This window comes from Phyllostomus discolor, chromosome 3 (assembly GCF_004126475.2).
Source record: "Phyllostomus discolor isolate MPI-MPIP mPhyDis1 chromosome 3, mPhyDis1.pri.v3, whole genome shotgun sequence".
In the NCBI taxonomy this organism is placed as follows: domain Eukaryota; kingdom Metazoa; phylum Chordata; class Mammalia; order Chiroptera; family Phyllostomidae; genus Phyllostomus; species Phyllostomus discolor.
In genome coordinates this window covers 45,922,889-45,943,189 of record NC_040905.2, presented here as the reverse complement: position 1 = coordinate 45,943,189, position 20,301 = coordinate 45,922,889, and the positions used below count along the sequence as shown (strand labels likewise).

Genomic DNA, 20,301 nt, shown 5'->3' with positions numbered 1-20,301 from the left:
TGTCCTAATACATTTTTCATATTTTCCATCACTTTACATACTACATTCTGGGTGATTTCCTTTGGTTTCTCTTCCAATTCATTATTTTTCTCCTCAAATCTTTTTCATCTCTTCAATCTATACATTGACTCTTTCATTTTAATGACTTTTTATTTCTAGAAATTGTCCCCTTTTCAATTTTTTGTTTAAAAAAAAACAACTTTTCTGCTCTTGCCTTACAATATTGATAGCATTAAAAAAATCTTTCCAAACATTTTAAAAGGAATTTTCAACTCTCTCTTTGACTCTTTTTCATCATAACCTGATTCTTCATGTGGTTTGTAATTTTTTTTACTGCAGTCTCACTTCAGTGATGGTTGTTTACTGTGGGAATTTTGGTGAATCTGGGCTTCCTGTTTAACATTTGCCTCTGCTGGGGCCTTAGAGGTTTGTCAGTTGCACATCAATTTTTATGATAATTTCTCAGTTTGGGTTTCTGAACGACGCATTTTGTAAATTTAGTCCCATATTCATATGTGACAAAAGTAAGTCTCTTTTACCTAAAGCCCTGGATGGGGTGACAAGAGAATTTTTCTAATTCTTATCTAATCTATAGGTACACCCACTCTGGGCCACAAGCAGCTTGCAGGAACTCCTTTATACCTCCCTCCTCATGCAGGCTTGAGGCCTTATCTCTTGTTCTTCTATGGGCATTGAAAACCTAGCCCCTAATACCTGTATTTGTTCCAAAATCCCCAGTGGGCCACTCTAGCTTTATTTCTGGCACCAGGGAATTTCCCTTTCTTTCTCCGTTTTTAGTTCTGTGTGTGTGTGCGTGCGTGTGTGTGTGTGTGTGTGTGTGTTTAAAGCTTATTGTATTTTGTCCATTGTTTCCATGTGCTGGTAGTAGGTCCTTCTATATCAGCTCAGCCCACTATATTGTATCTTACAGGTATGTTTTCATGTAAAGATTAGAATATTATGAAAAATCACTCTATTATTACTAAATCGATGGGTGTTTGCTTTAGCAATGATGTGTATCATTTTAGATGCCTAGCCTTAGAGAATGTGTAATGGAGATATAAGAGTCTAAAGAAAACCAACTTTACAAAAAAGAAAAATAAAACTAAAATGAAATATGAGGAGTTTAAATGTAAAACTGATTTTGAACATTAGGAATTTCAAACCAAATTGGGAATGAGGAGTAACTCTGGGGCCACATACAAAGGAAATGAGGTGATTTGAGTTTGGTGCTACCTTCAGGTCACAGCATGTAGGTAGCCTCCTCCTCTATCTAATATTTAAAAAATACAGAAATAATAATAATCAGCATTCACTGAGTACTTACCATATGGCAGGCTGTCCTCTAACTACTATCTTAATGCATTTAGTTCTCATAATAATCCTTCTAGGTAGGCTTTGTTATTGCCATTATTTTCCTTATTGTAGATGAGGAAGCTAAAATAAGATAGGTTAAATAATTTAATCCAAAATTACATTTCTATTAAGTACCAGTGCCAGAATTAAGCTCCAGGCAATCTGGCTCCAGAGCCTGTATTCTTTACCATTGTGCAATATTGTACAAAATTTAAAAGAGATGTCAGAGGCAAAGATGATTCTGACATAGTAAAAATAGCAAATCCGGAATACAATCACAGTGAAGTTTTATAGTAAGGAGAATATAAACTGTGTAAAACTGCTTGTTCCAAAGATACATACTAGGTTAGGGTTTTTTTGGTTTGTTTTTTAAGATACTTGAGTAGTAATGAAGGTGGAGTATGGAGGCAGTATGGGAGTGAAAGCTTATGGTCAATGGTGGCTAAGACTATATGCATCCACTATATAAGGTGAAACAGAAAAGAAAGCCAGCATCAGAAGTTGTTTTCTTTATTTGAACCTGTAGGTAGAGGCTTAGCCTGGGCCCAAATTCAGACCTTTAGTTTGCTTTTATAACCATAGCCATTCATTGTAAAAAGAAATAAATCTGGTTGTTTATTTGTTTTGAATATGTGTATTTTATAGTTTCATTTTGATTCATTTTATAAATGACAGCAATGAGATTGCTTTTCAACATAGTTGGATGGTTTTATTATGTACATTTTCCATATCCCTTCTGGGCAACAAAGTAAAATCTCAGAGTAAAATACTTAGAAGGCTTTGAGGATCTATACATTTTAAAAGTGAATGTGTATTGAGAATATGTTAAAGGGAAGATAATATGAGTCATTTTATCAGTTGTCATCTATTTAGCAACAAGTACATATCCAACAGTATGGAGACCACATGTAAATATAAAAATCATGCTTCTGCCTACAAGATCTCATTATCTTGATGGAGAAGTATAATATATATGGCATACATATTAATACTAAATACTTAATATATTTAGTGCTACTTTAGGTAGCACTAAAATTCTTAAGTAATTCTGAGAAAGGAAAAATCAGTATGGATTAGATTACTAAGAGGTTTCTTACATGAGATGGGTGTTATATAATAATAAGCAGTATTTATTGAGCTCTAACTTTGTGCTGGCACTGTCCTAACCATTTTACATAGGTTACTCAATTCAAGCAAGGAGAGTAAGCGACTTGCTGGAGTTACCAGCCCGGAAAAGATGAAGTCGGAATTTACACCCAGGCAGTCCAGTTTAAGAGTTCGCTTTCTGATTCTATTTCTCGTAACAGAGAGGGATCTGGGCAGAATAAATTGAAGACATTCCAGGAAGGAAGATTAATACTGACAGGGGAATAAAGATGTGGTCTTAAATTTCCTTTGTGAGCTTTTGAGTAGTGTTTTGTATTTCTAGTATTGTGTGCAATATTTTAATAGTGTGCAATGATAGTCATAAAGCCTTAAAGTAAACTTGTTGTATATATGTTATCTGTAAATACTATGTGCTGAGTTGTTTGGTTTTCTCCTACACCTATAATTATAACAGAAGTCAATGAAAAATTATGATCCTGTTTTCCAGAAATAGATCTGCTACTTAAGATATATTTTAAGTTTATTTTCCCCCAAACATGCAATATTTATACAGTTAAAATTAAACAAAGCAAGAGTACATTTTGAATGTAAAGGGAAATGAGTATTTTTTATTTTTTATTTTTATTTTTTAAAATATATTTTATTGATTATGCTATTACAGTTGTCCCATTTCCCCCTTCACTCCCCTCCACCCTGTGCCCCCTCTCCCACCCACCTTCCCCCCCTTTAGTCCATGTCCATATGTCATACTTATGAGTTCTTTAGCTTCTACATTTCCCGTACTATTCTTGCCCTCCCCCTATCTATTTTCAACCTACATTCTATGCTACTTATTCTCTGTACCTTTTCCCCCTCTCTCCTCCTCCCACCCCTACTGCTGGCCCCCCCTTGTGCCCTCTATTTCTGTGGTTCTGTTCCTATTCCAGTTGTTTACTTAGTTTCTTTTGGTTTTGCTTTAGGTGTGGTTGTTAATAATTGTGAGTTTGCTGTCCTTTTACTATACATGTCTTTTCTTTATCTTCTTTTCTTAGATAAGTCCCTTTAGCATTTCATAAAGTAAGGGCTTGGTGATGATGAACTCCTTTAATTTGACCTTATCTGAAAAGCACTTTATCTTCTCTTCCATTCTAAATGAGAGCTTTGCTGGATAGAGCAATCTGGGATGTAGGTCCTTGTCTTTCATGACTTGGAATATTTCTTTCCAGCCCCTTCTTGCCTGGAAGGTCTCTTTGGAGAAATCAGCTGACAGTCTGATGGGAACTCCTTTGTAGGTGACTGTCCCCTTATCTCTTGCTGCTTCTAGGATTCTCTCCTTCGTTTTTACCTTGGCTAATGTAATTATGATGTGCCTTGGTGTGTTTCTTCTTGCGTCCAACTTCTTTGGGGCTCTCTGCGCTCCTTGGATTTCTTGGAAGACTGTTCCCTTTGCCAGTTTGGGGAAGTTCTCCTTTATTATTTGTTCAAATAGCTTTTCCACTTGTTGGTCTTCCCCTTCTGGTACCCCTATAATTCAGATGTTGGAACGTTTAAGGTGTCCTCGATGGTCTTAAGCTTTTCTTCGATTTTTTTGAATTCTTATTTCATCATGCTTTCCTGCTTGGTTGATTCTATCTTCCTTCTGGTCCACTGTGTTGTTTTGAGACTCAGATTCCTTCCTTTCACAATTGGCTCTCCTCCGTATGTCTTCCTGCATCCCTTTTATGGTAATCTGCATTTTTTCATGTAATTTGGATCCAAAATCCACCAGTTCCGTGAGCTTCCTGATCACCAGTGTTTTGAACTGTGCATCTGATAGATTGGCTATTTCTTGGTCACTCAAAAGGATGAGTCCTGGGGGTCTGATCTGTTCTGCTGGAAACATGTCTTACGTCTTTCCCTGTCTCTCCTATTATTTTACTTATTTATTTATTTTTTCTCTGGTCTGGTCGCTCTTGTTACGGTGGGGGGCGGAGCCTTAGGTGTTCACCGGTGCTGGGTGCCCCAGTCGCTAGCTTGTGACGTTATATGTGGGGGCAGGGGCGGGAGCAGGGACGGGAGGGATCAATGTCAACCCTTCCGTTCTCCTGGAGTCAGACACTTCCCTGGGCTTCTGGGCCGTGAGCTCTGCCCTGGTCCCCAGTCGCTGCCCCACTGATTCCCCCAGCCACTGCTTGCGTGCTCAGGGATCACCGCTGCACTCTTGGAAATGAGTATTTTTTAAATTTAAATTATATTTTATTGTTTATGTTATTACAGTTGTCCCAATTTTCCCCCTTTGCACTCCTCCACACAGACTCCCCCCACCAACTCCCTTAGGTAATCCCCACACCATTGTCCATGTCCATGTGTCTTGCCATATATATTCTTTGGCTACTATATTCCCTATGCTGAACTTTGTATCACCATGACTGTTCTGTAACAAGCAATCTGTATTTTTTAATCCCTTCACCTCTTTTTGCCCATCCCCCTACCTCCACTCCCTTCTGGCAACCATCAAAATGTTCTCTGTATCTATGATTCTGTTTCTGTTTTGCTTTTTCATTTATTTTGTTTTTTAGATTCAATTATTTATTTTATTGCCATTTTATTGTTAATATTTTTTATCTTCTTTTTAAAGAAGACCCTTTAAGATTTCATATAATACTGGTTTGGTGGTGATGAACTCCTTTAGCTTTTTCTTGTCTGGGAGGCTCTTTATCTGTTCTTCAATTCTAAATGATAGCTTTGCTGGATAGAGTAATCTTGATCATAGGTCCTTGCTTTTCATCACTTTGAATACTTCTTGTCAATTCCTTCTAGCCTGCAAAGTTTCCTTTGAGAAATCAGCTGACAAGATTATGGGAGCTTCCTTGTGGGTCACTAACTGCTTTTCTCTTGCTGCTTTTAAGATTCTCTTTTTGTCTATAATAACCTTTGGCATTTTAATTGTGATATGTCCTGGTGATGGTCTCTTTGGGTTCATCTTATTTAGGACTTTCTGCACTTCCTGGACTTGTATGTCTATTTCTTTCACCAAGTTGGGGAAGATTTCTGTCATTATTTTTTTAGATAGGTTTCCAATTTCTTGCTTTTGCTCTCTCTCTTCTCCTTCTGGCACCCCCATGATATAAATGTTGGTACTCTTGAAGTTGTCCCAGAGGCTCCTTACCTATCCTCATTTTTTCAGGGGGGATTCTTTGTTCTTATTAATTATCCTATTGTTTGTTTTTTGCTTCCATATATTCCAAATCACTGATTTGATTCTCAGCTTCATCCACTCGACTGTTGATTCCCTGTAAATTGTTCTTTATTTCAGTTAGTGTATCCTTCATTTCTGACTGATTGTTTTTCGTGGTTTCCATGTCCTTTTTCATGCTGTTGAAGTTCTCTCTGAATTTATCTACTTTTCCCCTAAGTTCATTAAGCATCCTTGTAACCAGTGTTTTGAATTCTGCATCTAGTAGTAGATTGCTTGTCTCCATTTTATTTAGTTCTTTTTCTGGAGTTTTGTTCTGTTCTTTCATTTGGGATGTGTTTTTTTGTCTCCTCGTTTTGGAAGCCTCTCTGTGTTTGTTTCTATGTATTAGGTAAAGCTTCTACATCTCTCTGGATTGGCAGAGCAGCCTAATATAGTATACTATAAGGTCCAGTGGCACAGCCTCCCTTATCACCCAGGCTGGGTGCTTGAGGTGCGCCCACCATGTGGGCTGTGTACACCCTCCTAAGTGAGATTTGATTGCTATTGGCAAGTTAATGGGAGGGACTTACCCAGGCCAATCAGCTGCAAGAACTGGATATGACCAGTGATCACCACCCTCCTACCATTTTGGGGGGTCAGCCATGCAGGGGTCCACTCCACAGAGCAGGACTTACTTCAGCCAGGCTCTGATGCCTTCTGGATCCATGCCTTGAGTGTGTTGCTTGTGGAGGTAATAGGGTGGTGGTGCTGCAACATGGTCTGTAGCTGTCCACTGGGTGCACAGGCTCTAGGCCTCCTGAGAGGCACAGGCCAAGGTCAGTCACTACGTGTGTTCTGTCTGGAGCCATCTGGCATAAACTACAGAGCAATCTGTAGATGGCTGCTACTTGTGCTGGGCTTGAAGGTGCCCAAATAAAGCCAGGCTGCGAACCAAGGTTAGCTACTGCTATTGCCAGGCCTGGAGCCACTTAACAAGAGGTATGTGGCTCACTGAGGCCAGATGTTACTTGTTTGAGAAAATTGAGGAAAATCTGAAGCATGAGCTAAGACAGGCCTTTCATATTGAGAAGCCCCTGGAAACAGCTTGGGTGTGCCTGAAAATTGTGTGGGGTGGAGCCTCGGGGAATCACCATGGTGGGGCAAACAGTGTGAGCCAGGTTAATGGAGTCTCTGATATGGTACCCACCTGCCAGCTCTGTGAGGGGAGGGCTTAGGAAAGGTACAGTGACCTCTGCTAGCACTTCTGTCTGAAAGAAAGTTGTCCCTCAGCTTTCACCCTGATCCCAGACACTCAGTTCCTCTCCATATGCCTCTGGTGCCTGTCAGGCTGCTGCCCCAGTGCTGGATCTCAGAAGGAGTAATTTGAGTAAGTCCATGCATAGACCCTTTAAGAGGAATTTCCTGGGACTCCAGAAGTTTTCTGTCTTCCATAGCCTCAATCCCCATGGGTTTTTACAACCAGAAGTTCTAGAGACTATAAGGTCCAGTGGCACAGCCTCCCTTATCACCCATGCTGGGTACTTGAGGTGTGCTTCCTGGTACTGGAACCCTGGGCTGGGGGGCCTGGTATGGACCTGGAACCCCTCACTCCCAAGATATCCCTCCTGATTTTCATCTACCACATGTGGGTACAGGACCAGCCCATTCTCTCTGCCCCTCTTACCAGTTTCGATGTGGTTTCTTCTTTAATTCTGTAGTTGTAGGACTTCCATTCAGCTTGATTTCTGGCAGTGTTGAATAATGGTGGTTCTGCAGTTTAGTTGTAATTTTGATGTAGTTGTGTGAGGAGACAAGCATATTTACCAATGCTTCCATGTTGATAGTGAAATTTCCATCCTTGTTTGATAAATTAGTATTTTTAATAGCATTTTCTTTAGACTTTCACTGGGCATTTGTCAGTTGCCTATCAGAAACATCTAATTTCTTGTAATGAAGTTTTTAATATTTTTATTTGATAGCATCAAACCATCAGTGCCATTCTACAAGATATAGAAGAAAAACAAGAAAATTTATTGGAGTTTGAAATAAGAACCCCTGAAGATGCAGGTAAATAGGGATTCATACTGAAGTTTGAACCATTAATACCTTATCATAGTGGCTGAAAAAAATGGCCTTTTTAAAAAAAATGTGAGAGTAAAATGTCAGCAGAGAGTATTAGAAGTCAGTGATGCAAACCAGTAGTTGATGTAATTGTTGATAAAGATACCTAGATTCAAGGTATAGCATGAGACACAACTACTCAGAACTGTGATCAGAATAAGCTACTGGCCCTGGCTGGTGTGGCTCAGTTGGTCCGAGCATCCTCCTGTAACCAAAAAGTTGTGGGTTTGATCTTCAGTCGGGGCACATGTAATTCCCAGTCTAGGCATGTACGGAAGGCAGCGAATTGACATTTCTCTCTCTCCCCTTCTCTCTCTAAAAAGCAATGAAAAAAAAATGTCCCTGGGTGAGAATAAGGTAACCCTTAACAAATTAGGAAAGGAATGTATAGTAATGACACAGCAAAGCAAATCCTCATACCTTTCAAATGAGCAGTTATGTCTTACTGCGTAGATGTCTTCTTGTTTACAAAACATTAGTGATTCAAGATAGCAAATTAGACTAATTTCTGACCTAATTATCTTAATTTCTCAAAACTTCAGTAAATATTTGAAAACCTTTGGTAGTTCACAGCTACTTTTACTTTATAAAAAGATTTATTTATTTTTAGAGAGAGGGAAAGGGAGGGAGAGAGAGGGGGAGAGAAACATCGATCAGTAGCCTCTCACATGCCCTCAACCAGAGACCTGGCTGGGAATCGAACCAGAGACCTCTTGGTTTACTGGGGTTTACAGGATGACAGTCCATGGAGCAACACCAGTCAGGGCACAGCTATGTTTTCTTGAGTTATGATTTACAAGGTGGAAAGTAGCTCCTGATATATGCATATCTGAGTGTTAAAAATTAGTTAGCTAAAAATAATGTAAAGTACCTCATCAATCTTTCATGTAGCAAGATACAACTGTTAGTTCATCTCTTGTCCTAGCTTATGCTGTGAAGATTTCTAAAAATCATTTCCTTTTAAATTATACTCATTCTACTATTCGTCCTGGCCTAACACATGGTACATGTTATACTTTGAGGAAAATAATCCAAAATAATTTATACCCCCCTGAAATATGATGATTCATGTATTTTATTTAGTATTTACAATATCTTATGCATCTACCTGCCTACAGGTAGAAGCCTTCATAGGCAGGATCATAGGACAGGCCCCACATCAAGTCTTGAGGATCCTGGTCTATTGGACCCACTGTTGGAAGGGAGAACAGTTCCAACACAGCAGCAGCTTTCTCTGCCCTGCTGTGGAAACTCCTTGCTCTTTAGGGTCTCAGCCTCTAGGTGTTCAAGGAGAAAGCCAGATATGAGTCCATTATCACCTCAACTGGAAGTTATTATGCTCTCAACAACCCTTTGAGAAATGCTACCATTAGGCTTGAAATATAGGGGAGAAACCCCCACACCCCTCGCTTTTGCTGCTCAGGATGGGATTTCCCACCCACTGAAGCAATAGCCCTGTAAAGCAATAGCTCTGCAAACTCACTACCTTCATATTCTGACACCTTTTATATCTTTGGCCAAGAGGGTCCAAGAGTAAAGAAACCCATTTTGTACATTTCTTCGTAAATTTTTCTTTTAGATGTATTGCATTCACTCATATCAAATAATCTTTAGTGCAACTGAGCAGAAAAATGTTCATTTAAAATTTTTATGTTTTATTTTTTTTCCTAAGCATTTTAACTATATACTTCATCTAAAATCTCTTTTCAATGTGTGGTGTTAGATAAGGATAGAATAGAGTTCTCTCCATAGAGTTTTCCTGCATTTTTCTACTCTTTTATCTGTTGAGTAATTCCTCTCATCCTCATTGTTTTATAATGCCTTATTATCATATATATTAAAATATTATACATATTAGGGCAATTTCTAGGCTCTTTCTAAGATACTATTAATTTAATGTCTCTTTGATAAATATCACATGTATCACATCTTTATATCCTTTCTTTTTTAGAATTTTGTTCAAGTACAGTTATCTCAGTTTTCCCGCCACCACTTCCCCCACCCCACCCACCCCACCCTCAAACAGAATATTTGAGGTTACTATGATAATGTTGTTTTTACCTGTGGTTTAAAATCCATTTAGAAAACCCAATGTGACTGGATACACAGATAATGGAAATATCAGTATCAAACCTGCTAAACAAATTTATATTTAAATTCTTAATGATCATAGATGTTCCCCCACTTTGTTAGCACATGCATCACATTGTGAAACTAGCCTTTTGGGGGAGATAAAAACTACTCTGGGAAAAATGATTCTTTCCTTATCAAATCATTTGTTGGACTTGCAAAGGCAGGTTCTGGAACAAATTCCAACTCTGAACTTGTTATTTCTAACCACTCATCTTCTCTAGTTAAATTATCTAGAAAAATATGCATTGATCTGAAAAATTAGACAAAAACTTAGGGGAACAAAGCCAAAGTTAAAATGAACACAAGTAGTTTAAAAGAAATAGATAATATCTAAGTCTTTCAATTTATTTGGATATAATCAGTATTTATGTGTAAATCTTGTGGATTTGTAATGGGGCTGGGGTAGTGCATGCTGCCTTTACTTAGGAGGCAATGGAAGAAAGTAGGAAAATTTTAAGTAATTATTATACTTATTTCAGTTAAATCTATAAGTGACCTTCTGTTTCATGAAAGCCTATGTAAGTGTTAAGAACAAGAACTGGCTCTGGCTGGTGTGGCTCAGTGGATTGAGTGCTGGCCTGTGAACTGAAAGGTTGGTGGTTCAATTCCCAGTCAGGGCAAATGCCTGGGTTGTGGTCCAGGTCCCCGGCTGGGGGCATGTGAGAGGCAACCAATCAATGCTTCTCTTGCACATCTCTCCCTTTCTTTCTCCCTCCTTCCCCACTCTCTAAAAAAATAAATAAAATCTAAAAAAAGGAACAAGAACTGATAGCACAATCCTTATTTTTAAACTCATATAACATAGTTATATATATTATAAATATATAGAACAGTACATTATATAAGTATATTAATGTGCATACACAGATACATACAGTGCTATCGAAGTATTAATAGAGGTCATGTGACTCATCCAGGTTCACTGGCCTTAGTCAGTGGGGTAGCAGGATTAGAACTAGGCTGGCCTGCTTTCTTGGTTCAGCGTTCTTACTGGAACACCTCAAGGTACTTCCCTAGGGTGATATAACTTAAGTCGTAATTTTTATATCTGGGCCATCAATATTGGGGAAAAGGGAGGGAAATAATAAAATTAATAGTAAGGCTGAATTCTATGTGACCAAATTTAACGTTTGCTATCTCTTAATTAACTGACTTGTTATTTTATTACCATGTTTCTAGAACAATACACTGAAAAGATGTTAGAGATAAAAGAGGTTATGGATAATGTGCTTGCCAAACAAAAGGCAGAAAGGGATGACCTAGCTAAAAAATACAGGTGAGTGAAAAAAATAGGTGTGTTAGAGTTTTCAGATTTTTCTATTTATAACTATAATAGTAAGGCCTAGAGTTTCTTAAGAATACAGATGTCCCCCCTGGGGGGGACATCCCCCCCCCACCAAGCCACCCCTGGCTTGGTGGCTCAGTTAGTTGGAGCATCGTCCTGTACACCAAAGGCTGCCAGTTTGATCCACAGTCAGGGCACTTACCTAGATTGAGGGTTTGATCGGCTGAGTACAGGAGGCGACTGATCAGTGTTTCTCTCTCTGTCTCTGTCTCTCTCTCTCATCAATAAACATCCTCAAGTGAGAATTAAAAAAAAAAAACTACAAAAAGAAAAAGAAAACAAATGTTGCTTAGGGCCAACAATAACTTTTTGAGGTTATCTAATCTATTACCTGTGTGGTGAATTGTACTTCACAGAAGGATATTTTCTTCTTTATTACTGGAAATACTCAGAACATGACATTGTAATATCTTACAAAGTTGTATACAGCCAAGAATTTTACTAAAACCTTTCTGGTCATGAATCCCCAAACTCATTTTTTGTCTTTAGTAAACTCAAATTTTTTACATTAAAAATTTTCTTTTTGCTATTATAAATGTCCTCCTGAGCAATTTAATCTTGTATATTTTGTCATTTTGTGTACTTCTGAATTCTCAGGGTTTTTAAGAAGTTTTACCATGTTTATATTATTTATATACCACTTCTCATCCCTTTTTGAGAAAGATATTATATATACTTTTTTCTTATTTGGATATTATTTTTATTAGTTTTTCATATACTTAGCTACATATGTCCCCTATTTTTTTCTTCTGATGAAAACTTTTAAGATCTGCTCTCTCAGTAACTTTTAAATATACAGCGCAGTATTATTAACTGTAGCCACCATGCTGTACATTGCATCCCCATAACTTACTAATTTTATAACTGGAGGTTTGTGCCTTTTGACCACCTTTACCCATATTGCCCACCTCCCACACCCCAACCATGGCAACCACCAATCTCTTGTCTGTATCTATGTGATACACACACACATATACATATATGTATAAACACACACATGCATACTAAATACATATGTTTTTAGATTCGACATATAAGTGAAATCATAGAGTGTATTTTTTTGTCTGACTTATTTTACTTAGCTTAATGCCTTCATGGTCCATCTGTGTTCTCACAAATGGTAGAATTTCCTTTTTAGGGCTGAATAATATTCCACGGTGTGTGTGTGCAACATTTTATTTATCCATCATCCATTAATGGACACTTAGGTTGTTTCCATGTCTTGACTGTTGTTAATGCTGCAATGAATATGCAGATATCTTTTTGACCCTATTCTTTATTCTCATGTAACCTTTCTAATTTTTTTGTATTCTTCTCTTATAATCATTTGACATCTATTGCATATTCAAATTTTTTCTGAACTTATTTTAAAATCAGTTTTTCATTTTTATTTATAAATCTATCTTTTTCCCAATTTTGCTTTTCTCTCTAGTGAATAAGTATCACAAATTCTTTTTTATGTAGGCAGTGAGCTTATAGGATCTACAGATGGGAAATTGACTAAAGAATATTTTCTAGGGGACTTTGGAAAAGGCTAGCTTCAATTTTTCTTTACGTCTTTTGATTAACAAGTTATCTAGAATTTTGGAAAATTCCTGATCACATAGGGTTTCAAGTGTAAATCCTTATTAATATTACTATAAGATTTAAAAGCCTGTAAGCCAAAGAACACTTTTATTCTCTGTCTGAACTCTGTTTCACCTGGTTTTAACTGCATTGTTAATTTCTTTTTCCTCTATTTAGTTTCTTGCATTTTATGCTACCAGTTATTTGCTAATTTGATTCCTTCTTGCTGCTTCTTCTACTTGCCTCTACTGCTTGCTTTAACACCCAGTCTACTTGGAGTTCAGTACCAACAACTCTAAACTGGGATAGAAGAAACAGATATCTACATTACTGCTTCCCTTAAAACAGTTGCTCTTAAAGGATGGTCCCTAATGGTCCCTGACACCATTTCAAGGGGTCTGTGAAGTCAAAACTATTTTTATAAGAATATTAAGATGTTATTTGCCTTTCTTTGCTCTCATTCTCTCATGAGTGTACAATGGAATTGTCTTGAGGCCACATGATGTGTGATAACATCATCACTCTAATAGTTAATGGAATGCGTGCTTGGGTACTCTTGTGTTTTTAAGTTTTCTCAGTTTTATTTTCTAAAAACAGTAAATAATGATAGATTAAACCCATATAAACAAAGCTCTTTGGGTTTCTCAGTAATTTCTAAGAGTATAAAGTCCTGAGAACAAAAAGTTTGAGAACCACTGGAAATAAGGTGTCAAGATATCCTGAAGATAACTGTGGAATAGGTGGTATAACCGAAAGAGGGGTGAATGAGTCATTTCCTCCCACTTAGCCCTCAAGCTCCTAAGAGATTTGGTTTTGGGGAGGTACACAGGATAGTGCTTATGTAGGCAGTCCCTCTGACCTTGAAAATGCTTCAGTACAAGTTCAAAGTACAATTACAGTAATTGTTGAACTGAATGTCTCAGATCTAGCTCAAGTATAATTATTTACAAAATAATCTCACTCCTCCATAGCTAAGGGAACTTGAGTGGAACTTACTCCCAAATTTTACTTATGGACACACCTTTCCACACTAAACAGGTAGGCAAACTTCAGACATAGACAATGGTGTTCCTGCCCTGGCCCATGTGTCTTGGTTGGTTGGAGCACCATTCAGTGCACCAGAGGGTCACGGATTAGATTCCCAGTTGGGGCACATGTGTGGGTTGTGGTTCTCTCCTTCATTGGATTGGACGTGTGAAGGATGCAGCAGAGAAATGTTTCTCTCTCTTTTCTGTATATATATACTGTATATATATTCTCTAGAAGAATTCTTTATGTATATACATTAAGAATTAGTGTGTGTGTGTGTGTGTGTGTGTATGAAGAAGAATGATGTTCCTCCTTGGCCATCAGTTGCTAGCTTCCAAGTAAAGGACTAGTAGATATCTAGATAGACTACCCAAGTTTTGTTTCTTTTTTAGGGTTGACTCACAACTGCTAAATAATGATATCAATATAAATGTGGATAACGACTTTGTTACCTCCTTAAAAAGGCCAACTCAAGTACATAAAGAGTCAGCTCCCTCTCAAAGGATATAAATTGCAGAGACAGACTCATGTGTACTTTGAGGTGATCAAATTTGAATTGAGACAAAGTATCTTTAAAATGCAAATGACTGTTTTAAAAAAAGTTTTCTACTGTGTTTGTATTTTTGTCTCTTTCTATTTCTTCCCAATAGGGTATCTGTAGAATCATTTAAGCATGGTGCCCTGAGAGAACAACTGGCTAACTTGGCCACAAGACAGAAGAGCCTGTTAGTTGTGGCAAAAACACAGAAAAAAATAAGCCAGAAAATTCAAAACTATAAGAATGTTACCTCCGTGTCTGGTTGTAGTTGGAGGAAGCTGCCATCCAGCTCAGAGATCTCTTGTGAAAAGGAGGGCCAAGAGCTTACCAGTCCGGAAAATCCAGTGCAGCCCCCCTCAGGCCCCTTTTCTCTCATCAGCCCTGTTTGTGGAAGCATACAGGAAACACAGTTGTCTGTGGAATCCTGGAACGACAGCCAGAATACCAACACTTGTCTAAAATTGGAGACAGTGAGAAGGGAAGAATTTCCTGGAAATGAGCTGAATTCTAGACAAAATGTCAGTGACTGTAACTTGGATGTGTCATCAAAATCCAGACCTTCAGATGGCACTAAAAAGATTAAGTTGCCACCCCAACCTGTTGCTTTTATTGTTCCAGCAGAATATTCACAAAAAGAAAATGATCTTACAGAAAATACAGCCAAAGGTCATGAGTCCTATAGTTCTTCAGCACAAACTGGCACATTAAATACTTCAGAAATCACAAGTGTATTTGCCCAAAATGATGGCCCTCCATCAACTGTCATTTGTGGTCAGGCTCTTTCCAATTGTGAGCCAAAAAGAGGAAAAAGGAAAACACCTTCCCAGCAACCACCTAGGGGGGCATCAGAAAACCTGACACATCAAGTTATTGATAACTTAGACAGTGATATGGGGCATCAGGTGAAAACATCTCTTAAAAAATCAGCTTTTGCTGTTGTACGTGTGAATGACAGTCAGAGTACCTCCTCCTCTGGGCCTGGCCGGCAGCATTCTACAAAAAAGCCTTTAAACCACAGCACAGCTCCTAAAAAGAAATGTATGCAGATAAAGGATCTGATAGTACTAGGAAGAATTAACCCAGGAAATAACATTTTGGAATTCAAAACACAGGTATCTTATTTTTTTTTCTCTAAAATCATGTAAATTCTCTAAGTGAGTAAGTTTTGGTGGTAAGAAAAGCCTACCAAGTGTAGGCTTTTAACTCCAATTAGTGAAATGAGGTTTGACTGGGCTTCTTGAATGGAGGGACACAACCACTGTCTTCTTAGCAAGTGAAATGCTCATAGAATTGACCTGCAGATTTCAGTCACAAGCACCTTTGGGCTCTCAGACCAGAATTAGTCAATTATATTGCACCAGGAAGGATATGAGAACAACATGAAAATAAGTTGGAGCTGGCTTTGATTCCAAAGTTTTGGGAACTACCAGTGTACTGTTAAAGCTTCCCCTAATAAGAGATAAGTATAAATTCATCTTAGAAGCTCAGTTTGTGTTTACAGACAAAACTGACCTGGAGTTTGCATACATCAGACTCAATTAAAACAGTTTCACATATGCATAAAAATAGAGGAGAAAAAATGATGGTACTGGAAATGCCAATGAAAGAGGCTTTCTCTCCTCTCTCCCCACATTCACTTTTTGAAGGAGGAATTCAGAGTGGCAAAGATTGCAGGGTCCTGGAACGCTTCCTTGCTGATGGGCCAGTCCAACAGACATCAGTCCTTGCTAACTGGAACTTAATCTGAATGACTAGTCTTTCCAGCCCTTTCCATTTCCACATAATAAGGCTTTTCCTAGTAAGCTTTACTTATAAGCTAGGAGCAAAAAAATTGATTTTAAAGCTCCGAACTATAATTTAAATACCAAATTAGTAGCTTCATCTCAGATCCCTTGATAATTCCTGTTTGCTTGCCTGTTAACCAATTTCTTGCTAAGTAATACCTACCTCAGATTAGTCAAAGCAAATCATATTTTACTCAGTAAATTAGTTACATTAACTTGTATTTTTGACAGTTGTGGTTATTTCCCTGGACCAGCTATAATAAAATTTTAATACAACTTTTCATATTTCAGCTATTTTTCCTTCATAACTTTATTAAGATGTAATTGACACACTATACTAAACATACTTCAAGTGTACAGTTTGACAAGTGTTGACATAGGTATACATCCATGAGTCCATGACCACAAGCAAGATAATGAACATGTCCCTCAAACCCCAGAATCTCTTTGTGTGCTGTTGTGTACCTCCTTCATCTGCTCCCTTCCCATGCCACTCTCTAGACAGTTACCTGGTCTGCTTGCTGTCCCTGTACGCTAGTTGCATTCCTAAAAATTCTGTGTGAGTGGAATTATACCATATGTATTTATTTTTGTCTGGCTTCTTTCCTAGCGTAATTATTTGATATTCATCCTTGTTGTAGCATGTATCAATGGTTTATTCTTTTTTATTGCTGAGTAGTAGTTTATTGTATGTATATACTAGTTTATCTGTTCACTTGTGGTAAGCGTTTAGATTATTTCAAGTTATTGCCTACTACAAATAAAGCTACTGTGAACATTGATAGACAGTTTTGATATGACATAGGTTTTCATTTTTCTTGAGTAAATACTTATGAGTGGGGTGGCTGAATTGTATATGGTAAGTGTATATTTAACATTTTAAGAAACTGCCAAAGTTGTTTGTAACATTTTACATTCCTACCAGCTCTGTATGAGAGTTGTGATTCCTCTGCATCCTTACTTAGCCAACACTTAACATGATGAGCCTTTTAACTTTAGCTGTGTTAACATGCAGTGTAGATATATGTATATATATGTAGTAGTACATGTGTTGTGGTTTCAATTTGCATTTCATAATAATTAGGGTGAGCATCTTTTCATGTGCTATTTGTCTTCATATTTATTCTTTGGTGAAGTGTCTGTTCAAATCTCTTGTCCAATTTTTATTCTTGTTTTCTTATTGAGTTTTGAGGATTGATAATTATTGTTTTATATATTCTGTCTTTTGGGTTGTGTCAGATGCTACGGTAAATCTGGTTCCTATTACTTCTTCATGGCCAGAAGTAGAAGTTTACATATTTCATCTTTTTTTTTAATATTTTTTTCTTCAGGGGACTACCCACAAAGCCAGTGTTTTATTGAGTGGTAAAATTAAGGTAGAAAGTGGTCAGATTTATCAAAACCCAGTCACCTGGCTCAAGGATCTTCTAGGAAGTGACAGTTGTGTGACCTGGAATTATGCTTGGAGTAAGGTGAGTCATTCTTAAGTTTATCTTTAACTTCTTATTAAAATGGAAAGGTACCATTTTTTATGATAAAACTACTTACTTCTTTTTAAAAAAAGAAATCTGAAAGTCCTCCAAGCTTGTTTTTGTCCCCATGTGTCCCTTCTGCAATATGCTGCATGCTTTTCCCCACAACTCCTATGGCAAGAGCTCCCCGGGGGCAAGGTTGCACAGCTGACTGAACATCTCCTTCCTTGTTCTTCACTTAGTCTCAAAAATTTGAATGCCCCAATTTTCTTGAACCCAAGTGATTTCAGTTCTTTGTGATTCCACATAGAAAATTTGTAACCACTGATACATTAATAATTTATTAATATGTTATCAGTATTCTGACCAAATCTTCTCCTAAAGACAGAAGGAATGAGCAAGGGATATAAGACCCATAGAAATTATGGTCCACCTTTATGTTTGAACATAGTCTTATCTATGAATTGCTAGCCTTCTCAAATAAATATTTCTTTTCATTCAGAATTCCCCAACTTAGTAGCCTCCCCCTCAGTCTGTCTTTTGACTTGTAAATCCAGTCTGTCTACCACTTTGAAGACTACTAATGACTGACACCCTTGAGGTCCAGTGCTCAGCCACCTCCAGATGTCTGTGTCACCACTTAAAGGAAGTCTTGCAATGAATCACCCAGGAAAGTGTGAATAATTGGACATCTACCATGACTGTTTCATAGCACTGCAGATGCCTCTGCTAGCTCTTATACTAAGCCTCAGTCCAGCACTAATAGAAGGCACAGCTTCCTCTCTCCTTTTGTGCCCAATTTAGCTCTGCCCACCTTTTCCCCTAACCCCTGCTCTTCATCTGTATCCTTAAACTCTGCATTCTGGTCTCCTCCACCTTTGTGGCAGGTGCTTCCAGAACTGTATTTCAATTCCTTCACTTATATCAGCACGTTTTGAATTTTCTTACTTTATAGTCTGTCCTTTTTTTTGTCTCCTAAAGTTTTGTGTGTTTTTTTTTAAACTTCCAACCCTTGGCATCAGCAGACCACTTGCTTTCAATTTATCTTGCCCAGTCCTTTCCATGGATTCATAAATCATGTTTGCATATTAGTAATTAATACTTAATCCATGGGAATTCCTTTTTCTACAGAGTTTCTTAAACTTATGATAGATTATATCATTTTGCTAAAACTGAATTTATGCTCACAGTGTGAATATGGTACTGACTGCTATAGCTTAGGTTCTTTTGAGATTGTCATACCTCTGCTACCATTTGCCTGGTGATGACTCAAGTCTCCCCCGCCTTTTTCTCACTGGAACTACTGCATTTCCTGCTTTTGAATAGCTGGTTGTGACATCATTTAGCCCTTACTGTGTACTTCATTTACATTTCACATTGCTTCTGGTCTTTCCTCACCAGCCATGTCAATTGTATTGTTTAACACCTATATGATAGTGAAGCCAAATGCAAGGTTGGGAACCAATATTAGAGCAATTCTTGGATATAAGATATTCATACAGATTATCTGAGAGGTAGTATATATTTTTTAAATTATCCTAAAAACAGAAACAGTTTTTAAATTTCCGTAGGCCATGCATGTACTTGTAGTAAATACTCCAGGATGAAAAACACTACCCCAGTGAGTTTCTGTATTAAAATACAGAGTTTACAAGATTTAAAAGCCTCTTTTAAAGTTTACCACAGAAACAGCCTGTACCTTTCCTTGTCTTGGAGTAACTCCTGAATTCAGTCACTTCTTGATGAAAGGAGCTTTTGTTACATTGCTAAATGTGAACATTTCAACTGACTAGTTTTAAGAATGCTGGTGGAGCTACAGGCCAGGAATGGTTGGTTGTCAGGCAAGAGATGCCGAAAAATTAGGTCTTGTCTTGCATAAGACAGAACGACAGAGCCACTAGACACAGAGATGACTCATACTTACCACCCCAGCAGCTGGGCCTGATGCTTACTCCCACTGGGCGTCCCTGTTTGCAGTCACTGACACCGTCTCCTAGGCATCATCCTGATGTGGTAGACTGATCTCTCTCTGGGAGACAGGAGACTGTGGTTGTTCCTGATAGCACCCTTGATAAGTTACATGATGTAGGCAACAGTTGTCAACCCTGCCTACACATTAGAATCATTTAGGGAGCTTTTAAAACCTACCAGTTTTTAAAACTAGTGGACTCCAGTTCCATAGCTTCTGATCTAATAGTCTGGGTTAGAAACCAAGTGGTAGCATTTTTTAAAAAGCTTTCCAGGGATTCTAATGTGTAGCCTGAGTGAGAATCACTGATCTAAGTCAAGTCATTTTAAGTCTTCAGAACCTGTTTTCTTATGTGTAAAAATAAGTAGTAGTGCTAAATGATCTCTAAAGACCTTTCCAATTGGAAATGCTAGGGCTTGCATAGCACTGTGTGGTTTATAAAATTCTTCTGTGCATATTCTATCACAAAAACCCCATGAGTTCAGAAGGTCAACCATAATCTTTATTTACACATGAGAAAACAGGGTTGCAGGCAGTTAAGTGACCTGATTGGCCTCAAGGCCAGTAAGTAGCAGAACCAGGACTAGAACCTGAGCTCACACTGATTCCCTGTCCACTATTTTTTACATTTGCAACAACCACACACAAGGGAGGCCCACTTCCTTTCATTGGACACAGGATGCCCTAAACGCAAAACACACAGAATCATTTTGCTTCATTTATGACTTTCTGCAAAGCCTTATTC

At 37.9% G+C, this 20,301-nt stretch overlaps 1 protein-coding gene across 4 annotated transcripts in view; it reads left to right on the top strand.

Annotated features, from left to right (window-relative positions):
• ANKRD31 (ankyrin repeat domain 31) overlaps window positions 1–20,301 on the top strand; it is a 119,824-nt gene that overhangs the window by 82,400 nt on the left and 17,123 nt on the right. For all 4 annotated transcript variants that reach the window (XM_036020425.1, XM_028517576.2, XM_036020427.1 and 1 more), the window contains 4 exons: window positions 7,579–7,666; window positions 11,033–11,129; window positions 14,444–15,443; window positions 17,447–17,587. In XM_036020425.1, coding sequence (XP_035876318.1) covers window positions 7,579–7,666; window positions 11,033–11,129; window positions 14,444–15,443; window positions 17,447–17,587 — 1,326 coding nt within the window. The remainder of the gene's footprint in view (window positions 1–7,578; window positions 7,667–11,032; window positions 11,130–14,443; window positions 15,444–17,446; window positions 17,588–20,301) is intronic.